This window comes from Austrofundulus limnaeus, unplaced genomic scaffold (genome assembly GCF_001266775.1).
Source record: "Austrofundulus limnaeus strain Quisiro unplaced genomic scaffold, Austrofundulus_limnaeus-1.0 Scaffold852, whole genome shotgun sequence".
Classification (NCBI taxonomy): domain Eukaryota; kingdom Metazoa; phylum Chordata; class Actinopteri; order Cyprinodontiformes; family Rivulidae; genus Austrofundulus; species Austrofundulus limnaeus.
Window position 1 is genome coordinate 50,789 of NW_013953254.1, and position 9,998 is coordinate 60,786.

At 38.7% G+C, this 9,998-nt stretch overlaps 2 protein-coding genes across 5 annotated transcripts in view; both read right to left on the minus strand.

Annotated features, from left to right (window-relative positions):
- ryk (receptor like tyrosine kinase) overlaps positions 1-784 on the minus strand; it is a 49,792-nt gene extending 49,008 nt beyond the window's left edge. For both annotated transcript variants that reach the window (XM_014029091.1, XM_014029090.1), the window contains exon 1: positions 79-784. In XM_014029091.1, the coding sequence (XP_013884545.1) occupies positions 79-286 (208 nt within the window). In that variant the 5' untranslated portion in view covers positions 287-784. The remainder of the gene's footprint in view (positions 1-78) is intronic.
- A 2,380-nt stretch (positions 785-3,164) lies between these two features.
- Positions 3,165-9,998, minus strand: part of sned1 (sushi, nidogen and EGF-like domains 1) — a 50,520-nt gene continuing 43,686 nt past the window's right edge. For all 3 annotated transcript variants that reach the window (XM_014029093.1, XM_014029092.1, XM_014029094.1), the window contains 4 exons: positions 6,907-6,994; positions 6,507-6,586; positions 6,395-6,422; positions 3,165-5,016 (listed from right to left, as the gene is read on the minus strand). In XM_014029093.1, the coding sequence (XP_013884547.1) occupies positions 6,397-6,422; positions 6,507-6,586; positions 6,907-6,994 (194 nt within the window). In that variant the 3' untranslated portion in view covers positions 3,165-5,016; positions 6,395-6,396. The remainder of the gene's footprint in view (positions 5,017-6,394; positions 6,423-6,506; positions 6,587-6,906; positions 6,995-9,998) is intronic.

Consider the following 9,998-nt stretch of genomic DNA (forward strand, 5'->3'; position numbering starts at 1 on the left):
TATATATACAGTTCAGCTCATATGAGCTGTGTGGTTACATACACAGACACACAACATTTGGAGAGGCCTTCTTCTTACCTAAAAGCTTCTTCACCTCCTCCACACTCATGTAGATGTTGACACTGGGCTGGTTGTTGTTGTTGGCTGAGGAGCTGCCGGGGTTGGCGAGGCAGCCGGCGCCTTCCAGCAGCAGGAGGAAGAAGAAGCCCCCGAGCCTCCAAAGCACCGAGTGTGGCCAGCCTGGGGATCCCCACGGGCGGCCGGAGCTGTGAGTCGACCCCAACATCGCAGCGCTCGTCGGGCTCGCTGTGCGGTCGTGCTCGCTGTTCGCCCGTCGACAATCTCTTTCTCATCCGTCCCTGAAGTTAATCCCGGGAGGAAACATTACGAGTTACATTTTCCGTCGCGGCGTCGCTTTTACCTGAGCCGCCCGATCGCCGAGCAAGTCGGGGTTTCGTGTCTTTTTCGTGTTAGCTGATATAGGCTAAGTTAGCCGAAGCGGGCTAACTTTAGTGTAGTTGTGCTAACCTTCCGCGGTCAGACTGCAGTTCACCGCCTGAACGTTCACAAGGTTTACGACGTTTTCCAGCCGAATGAAACGCACATTGGATGTCGCGACGTTGAGGCACATTTATTTACGCGAGCTGAAAACGAAACGAACGAATAAAAGTGTCCAACTAGCTAACACATCCTCCTCGGTGTGTCCTCCCGTTGCTTTTCCTCAATTTTCACCCGGGACTCTCGGAGGGGAGGGGGGCGTCGAGGACGCAGCTCCCACCGCCGCCGCCGAGGTGGAATGTTGCTTTCAGGTGCTGTCGGAAATATTTTTTCGCACCTTTGTTTCTCTTCCAAATACTTGTTTCCAAGTTTTCCAGCGGCACATAATGATGTGTACACAGCATGAGTTCATATTCATGTATTTTCTGTAAAATATATGAGAAAATAGTGAAGATATAGTGATATGTTTGCTCAGAGTACTCCAAATTCCTACACTGATTAAAACAAGTCTGATGGACTGAGGCCAAATAAAAAATAAAAAATAAAAAAACAGCACAAAAAGTCAATAAGTTGGTGCTTGGTAGATTGTTTCTTTGTTGTAACAATGCTTCTTGACAATAAATCTTATACTGTTGGAATGCCTGTTAATTTCTCTTTTAAACGGTGCCACATTTGTAAGGAACACGCATTTGTGGGATGAGATAAGTGGAGCTGAGTATGAGGGTTGTGCACATCTGTCAAACAGCTCTGTTCTTATTGACTCTTGTTTTGAGCTTCTGGTAGCTCCAGGCGCTGCCAATCAAGGGCCCACTATGAAATTTATTGTCAAGAAGCTTTGTAAGAACAAAGAAAACTTTTTGTTCCAAGTTTACAAACATTTACAAGCAGTGACTCTATAAGAAATGTGACAAATGTACCATATTCTCTCATTTTTCTAAATAGTCTGTAATCTAAATGGAGGGAAAACATTAACTGTTTTATTTATTTGTTTATTTATTTATGAAAAGCAGCTGTTTCCTGTAACTTCAGATTTTCCGGGTCTTTTACAGTTTGTAAGATTTGGCACTCTATAAACATTATAAATGATTGTAATTATTTTCATACCTTCCAAGTAATTTTATGACCCTTTCTGCACAATTCTGTAGTGTATTGTAGATTTGTACTTTTTTAATATGACACCTGCTTTTTTTATTATTTATTTTTAGTTCATTGCATCACGTACAGACTAAACCAGGGGTGGGCAATCCTGGTCCTCGAGGGCCGCAGCCCTGCATGTTTTACATGTTTCTCTGCTCCAACACACCTGATTCAGTCACTGAACTACCTCTTCCAAGTCCTGCAGTATGGAAGACTGAAACTGACATAATTAAAAATAAAAGCAGAAATAGATAAATGAACCTTTAAATAAATAAATACATTTCAAATGCACCAAATAAATTCAAARAGAGAACTTTACCTCATGTTTCATATTTTAATTGACCATCRGATTTATTTTTCCAGCTTAGTTCCAATAAATTATTTATTTTAACACAATTTAAATTTTAATGATTTTCAATATATATTTTACATATTTTTTCCTTTTACTTGTACATGCATTTGTGTCTCTTGAATGCTTAAATTGAATTATTTTATAATTTTGTCTAAGAAGTCTTTTTATTTCTATGTGTTGCATGCTTGTGCTGCCGCAGTTTACCTTAAAGTTTAGTTTAAAAAAATGCACAAGTAATGTTTTCCTCCTTGCCTTTGTTTTAAACTAAACTTTAACTCTTAGCTAAACTGAGGCAGCACAAGCATGCAACACATAGAAATAAAAAGACTTGTTGGAAAAAATATAAAAAGAATTAAGTATAAACATTTAAGACACACAAATGCATGTACATGTAAAAGGAAAAAATTATATATATTTAAAAAACAGTAAAATTTAAATTGTGTGTTCAAATATATAGACTAATTTACTGAAACTAACCTGGAAAAATAAATATGAAAATCAGTCAAAATATAAAACAGGAGATAAAGTTCTCCTTTTTAAATTTAATTGGTGCATTTAGGTGTATTTATTTAGTGGTTCATTTAATTCTGCTTTTATTTCTAATTATGTCAGTTGTGGTCCTCCATACTGCAGAAGCCTGATAATCATCTTTTCATTCATATCAGGTGTGTTGGAGCAGAGGAACAAGTAAAACATGCAGGGCTGCGGACCTCCAGGACCAGGACTGCCCATGCCTGGACTGACTGACATTATACGCTGTGAAAGTGAGAAAAACTGGTGCTCTTCCTCCATCATCACACAGGTTGTTACTTAAAAGTAATCACTTTTTTGTTACTTCTGATTGCTGGGATTTCATTGATGATTGAGATAATTTATAATGAAAAACAAAAAACACACCTCTGCAGGAACGTTTTTCTTCATCATAAGCAGTTAAAAACTACCGTAGTTTAGTTCACTGAATGTTTTTTGTTTTATTTACTCAGCAATTAATTGTAAGCACATGCAGCTGTAACACAAAGTCTAAATTTTAAAAAAATGTTTTTGTAATATCTCAGGCTGAGAGACTACTCCTTTGTCTGCTTTAGTTGTGAAATTTTCTGCATTTATGTATAAATAATTTGATGTGAAGTAACAAAAGATGAAAGGAGAAATCATACAAAAAACACAGGAAAACTAAAACATTTGATCTTTTTTATTATTAAAATATTCACCTACAAAACAACCTATAAACACTATTTACAGAGCGGTGCCTGCTGAGACACAGAGTAAGATATCTTACATAGAAAACTGTGCGCCTTTGTCAGAGGACATGGATTTATGGGCTGTGTTGAACTTTGACAGAAGCTTCAGAAAGTTTTCACTTTTTGCAGCTTTACTACGTTACAGCCTGAAGCTACAATTATTGAACTATTTCGGATGATCTGCACTCAGTTTCCTGTAGTACCGAAGTGGAAAACAGAATTTCATACAACTTAGTAAAATCATTAAAAGAATAAAAAAACTGAAGTAATATTTCCATAAGTGCACAGATCTTCTGCAGCAACACCTAAAATTGAGCTCAGGTCCTATGTTTCTTGATGATTGTTAAAATGTTTCTATACCTTAATTTGAGTCCATCTGTTGGAAGCTAAACGTATTTGTACAAAACATAAAAGTTGGAACAAGAAATCAGTGTTCAGCAGATTATTTCTTGAAGACACAAGATTCTCAAGAGTCCACCTGTCCAACAGCATCCTAACAGTAAAGCATGGTGGTGGCAGCATCATGATGTGGGGGTGTTTTTTTAGCAGCGGGGATTGGGAGACTGGTCAGGGCTGAGGGAACACCTGACACTACTGAGCTAAAGACCACAGTGTACTGCAGCTCCCTGTGTTTTGGAAAAGTATTACATAAAAATTAATGTATAAAATTTTGGTTCGTTAGTTGTTTACATCGTTCACGCAGACGACGGATGAAGGTGACGTCTTCTTAACCAAGTTGCCTAGTTGGCATAAGTTCTCTAAAATTGAAATGTTATCGTGTGATTGGACCTATAGATGAAAAAGTATTTTGCAGTTCCTGGCGTATGTTTTTGCGGGAGGGCGGGTCCAAATTGCCCTTTGGCCAAAATTTTCCTTCCAACATGACAATGACCCAAAGCCTGCAGAGAAGACCACACAGTAGAGACAGGTCTGAACGCCCTACAGTGGACCAGCCAGAGCTCTGACTTCAACCTGGAGATCTGAAACTCCCTCTCCACAGATGACCCACATCCAGCCAGACTGAGCTTGAAAAGACTTGCAAAGAAAAACGGAAAAAGATCCTCAATCCAGGAGTGCAAAGTTTGTTGCACAAACCCTAAAATACTTGAGGATCAAACTTTTAATGGGCCTGAATCATTATGGACATGTGATAAGTCAGTGTTTTCGTTTTAGTAAACTTACAAACCTGTATAAAATGCAGTTATTGCTTTGTCATTATGGGATACTGAGCAGAGTCATGAAAATAACAAAATAATTATAACGTAGCACCTGGCGACGTTAGAAAAGTGCAAAACATTAAGAAAGTCTGAAATCTTCCTGAAGCTGCTGCACACTTCCTGTCAGTTCTGAAAAGCTCAAAACTTAAAAAAAACTTTGAGCACTTTATTGTGATTTCCCTGAGGGACAAATCTGCAGCTGAACCACAAATAAAAGCCTCCTTTAATGTGTCAGCACGGACATGGGAATGAGGTATACAACGTCTTTTATACGCTGCTTTTCGATATTTGCTCGTCAGATCTGTTGCGTGAGACGTCAGCCAGCAAACCGATGTGGGTCACTTCTGCTGGGACTCTCTTCAACGAGGCACATTAAAAGATGGAGCGTGGAGCGCACAGAGGCAGGCATCTTCAGATGAATGTTTGTTTCTACTACAGTGGGTTGTGACAGGGTTCTCAGCACAAAACAATCATCATCAGATACTTCAAGTAGATTATATACACCGAAAACTGAAGCTAGGAGGTTTTTACACGACAGTACCCAACGTCTTGTCAACAGCATCCAGGTGCTCTGGAAGAAGGGATAAAAGAAACAGCTTTTTATGGGTAAATCTGGGAAAAACAAGTGGATATGCAGGGTTAATAAAACAAAAAACTACAGGGGTTAGACAATGAAACAGAAACACCTGTCATTTTAGTGTGGGAGGTTTCATGGCTAAATTGGACCAGCCTGGTGGTCAATCTTCATTAATTGCACATTGCACCAGTAAGAGCAGAGTGTGAAGGTTCAATTAGCAGGGTAAGAGCACAGTTTTGCTCAAAATATTGCACTGCACACACCATTATGGGTGACATACCAGAGTTCAAAAGAGGACAATGTGTTGGTGCATGTCTTGCTGGTGCATGTGTGACCAAGACAGCAAGTCTTTTTGATGTATCAAGAGCCACAGTATCCAGGGTAATGTCAGCATACCACCAAGAAGGACCAACCACATCCAACAGGATTAACTGTGGATGCATGAGGAAGCTGTCTAAAAGGGATGTTCAGGAGCTAACCTGAATTGTATCCAAAAAACATAAAATCACGGCTGCCCAAACCACGGCAGAATTAAATGTGCACCTCAATTCTTCTGTTTCCACCAGAACCGTCCATTGGGAGCGCCACAGGGTCAATTTACACGGCCGGGCAGCTATAGCCAAACCTTTGGTCACTCGTGCCAAACGTCACTTTCATTGGTGCAAGGAGCGGAAATCTTGGGATGTGGACAGTGTGAAACGTATTGTTCTCTGATGAGTCCACCTTTGCTGTTTTCCCCACATCCTGGAGAGTTATGGTGTGGAGAAGCCTCAAAGTAGCGTACCACCCAGACTGTTGCAAGCCCAGAGTGAAGCATGGAGGTGGATCAGTGATGGTTTGGGCTGCCATATCAAGGCATTCCCTTGGCCCAATACTTGTGCTAGATGGGCGTGTCACTGCCAAGGACTACTGAACCATTCTGGAGAACCATGTGCATCCAGTGGTTCAAACATTGTATCCTGAAGGCGGTGCTGTGTATCAGGATGACAATGCACCAATACACACAGCCAGACTGGTAAAAGATTGGTTTGATAAACATGAAAGTGAAGTTGAACATCTCCTATGGCCTGCACAGTCACCAGATCTAAATATTATTGAGCCACTTTGGGGTGTTTTGGAGGAGCAAGTCAGGAAACGTTTTCCTCCACCAGCATCACGTAGTGACCTGGCCATTATCCTGCAAGAAGAATGGCTTAAAATCCCTCTGACCACTGTGCAGGACTAGTATATGTCATTCCAAAGACAAATTGATACCGTATTGGCCGTAAAAGGAGGCCCTAAACCATACGAATAAACTATTGTGGTCTAAAACCAGGTGTTTCAGTTTCATTGTCCAACCCCTGTCTGCTTTTATTTATTCAAGAAAACAAACCTTCATTTTTGTCTGGATCTTCTTCTGGCTGTTTGGAAAGTTAACGTAACTGTTAAACATATTTATCTAATGACAATAACTTCATCAGTTTCAGAATGGTTGTTGAGCTTACTTTGACTTTTCTTGGGAAGCACTGGTTCACACGTCTCGCGGTAACACACATCCTGCTGTACTTTATATATCCTCTTGTACCTGCCAAGTCAAAAAATTACTTATCTGAGCCATCGGATTACAAACAGTTTCACAAATGTGTGACCCATCACATCGAAGGTTTTCATTAGAAATGCCTAAAAATCAGATTCAGACCAAACACCACTGAGTTCTCCTGATTAGGAAAACAAATCAAGTATCTGTGAACACCTCATGCTATCAGGATGATCAAAATGTAGATTAAAAAACAGGAATCTGAAAATACGCTGAGGTCATTTTGACTAAACTGGACTTCACCCTCAGCTGGATGTGACGGGTCACGTATATTTATCAGGGTTAGGTGTGCGGCCTGATGGACTTACAGGTAGCGGCAGACTCCGCCCTCCCACACCGGTACACTTTTGGTTTCAGAGTAGATGCGGGTGCACTGACGAGGCGTTAGCTGGCACACTGAAAAACAAACAGCAGAAACACAACAGCGGTCAGGGCAGTCTAAAAGGAAAAGCCTGCTGGGGACTTTGGGGAGTTTTGTGGGATGGAACCGGTCTTCCTGTCTGGCTGATGGATGGCTTCAGACAGGAATGTTTAAACAATCTGACACTGGATGTTTGGTGGAAGAATGAGATTTAATGGGAGTCTCTTTCTTTAACATGTTTTTAAGTCTGGAGTAAGGTGTTCTCTGTAACTACAGTTTGATCAGCAAATTGTTTTTGTTTACGTCGCTGATCATTTCTGCTCATTAGCACATTCATTATTACTTAACTGTTATTCTTCTTTCTGTCACATTTTGATTTGCCACTCCACCGACAACTTTAGAGAAATCTACACAACAAAGATTTGTAGGAAAATGGCTGAACTGACATTTTGATACTCTTTAAATTCCGCACAATCCCATTTTAATTTCTATGATTTACAAAGAATTTAAAGTGCTTGTGACATACCTATCTATCAAATACAAAAAGTCAAAGAAAACACATTTTTATACAAGAAACCTTGCATAAAACATGGGATTTTACCTATTTTGTCACATAAATGGCATATTTTCTTTTGAACTTAGCTCAGCCAAAGTGCAACAGGAAGTGACATCAAAGGGGAACTATTTAAGAAAGAGAACTCTGTAATCTCTGTTTATTGGAACAATATTATTTGAACTCTGACTCGTCTTCATCTATTTCTGATAATGATTCAAAATAATCTAAAGAAACATCAGATTCTTCTCTATAGTCTGTGTCGTTAGCTATTTCATCAATGCTTTGTTCCATGCAGGCATTCCCCTTTGACATCACTTCCTGTTCCTTCACATGCAAATATCTCAACAACTGTTCATCTCAGCAGCGGGAAATTATTTTTGGAATATGCTAATAATGTTATCTTTCCAATAATTACTTCATATTTATTTTTTAAAAAATTCATGTCACCGGCACTTTAACCCAGAATGTTTAAAGGATGTTTAACCTTTGAGCTGTTAAAACTTTACAACACTTTTGCAAACTCTTTATTTCCACAAACTTTACATTTATAATATAGTTAATGCATCAAAATGGCAGAGGTTTTGTGTCATTTTACCCAATATGTCTCGCTGTTGTAAGATTTGTTATTTTTCTTACAAATCCCTCCAGACTGCAGCGTGCACACGCCCAAACCCTCATTGAATTGTATAAAATCTGAGCAAATATTCTCTTTAAAACGGAAAGTGAAGGATCCTTTTTAATCTCCTACACAAAACAGTGCAGACACAAACTGATGTGCGTGTTTGACAATCGAACACCTCTGTCACTAACAGAAAAAATATAGAATTAAAAAGTGTTTCGTTTAATCAGCTTTAAAGGAGACATATAATGCTTTTAAATCTTTCATTCTCATATTTTAAATCATTCAGTTGGGGTCTACTTATATAAAGTGGAACTGCAAATGCTTTGAATTCCTGGTTATTGTAACTCCACAAGCCCCTCTTTCACCCCTTTACTGAGGCGTGTCTCAGATCAACTCGTTTTGATGCTGTCTCTTCACACATCAAACAGAAAATAAAGATATATTTGCAGCTCCAAGAGAGACTAAATTCAACTTTCTGCTTCCTAGAGAAAGTCCTAGAGACTTCAAGTACACGCAAAAAGTATTTAATGGCTGAAAAAGTGGATTTTACATCATACGTCGACTAAATTCTAATTTTTTTGATGTTGTACATGTCCCAAAAAAGTGCATAATCCATATATTATTTCCCTACATTTGTGATATTTTCATGTTTTTAATAATAAATCTGCACTCCTGCAACATTCCTGTCAGCTGTTTGTTGCCACAGCTCAGTCAGTATCAGGCCCACAGCAGGATTTTACATCAGGTTGTTTTAAAGAAGGGAATATCCCACTGAGAAAACATCTCACATCTTACGTTTACAAAGACACAATCAAACAGTAAAATAGTTTTCATACCAAGTAATAATGATAGTATATGTCCCCATCTTTCATAAAGTGTTTTAATGTTAAATCATTTCAAGATGACTTAGAAAAATGCTAATATTTCATTCTAAACACCTCCTCCTCTGAAACTTAAGTAATTATAGGAGAAATACATTTTCCCCCAGGCAGCTGTAAGATCCCATGCACTTCCTGTCATTACGTGTTTATATTTACAACCTATAGCTTTAGGCTGAAACTTTACAGTTTGATTATTAGTAGGAAACATTAACAATAAAGGAATTAAACATTAAACTAAGACTTTCCTTGTGAAGCCAGAATCCTCATTTCACCCTGAAAAAAAGGTTTTCACATTAAATTCCTCTAAATATTTCAGCCTCAGATAAAACAAGAACTAATGATGTGGCTGAATGTGATACAATGAAGGTGAGAACAAAATTAAAACAGTAGTATTCTGCTCTCTCACGATGAACAGAGTTTTTCCAGAACATTCAGAAGAAACACTGAGTCATAAATTTCACAGTGGCCCCTAGACAAATGGAAAGAAGGTGATGCTGTGTAATTTATATGGTGTTTGGTGAACTGACAGCTTATTCTTGTAGAGAAGCTGTGGCTCTGAGCCTCAGAGTTACCATGTCATTTATAAATGTCAGGGAAGTCTGTTCTCGGTGGAGCAGAGTGGGAAGAAACAAGAGGGCTCTGTGGAGAAACGCTCACGTGTTTCCAGTTTAAACATGTATGTTCAGGACAACACGGACACACAACAGATCAGATTACCTGTCAGAGAAACTGTTGGCTCCCAGAGCATCATTTCCTGCTGACTCTACGTCTGCTTTAGCAGAGCTGTTAGCAGCTCGTCGAACGCTTCATCTTATAAAACCACAGGCTTTATAATAATATGCATAAAGTCTGCATATTTACAAATATGTACTGATGTAAACAAAGTCTAAAATGTCTATTTAGTATTTTCAAATGTTGGTGAAGTTATGTAAAATCAAGTTCTTCTTTAATTTTTATAGAATTTTTAGTAAATAAAGAAG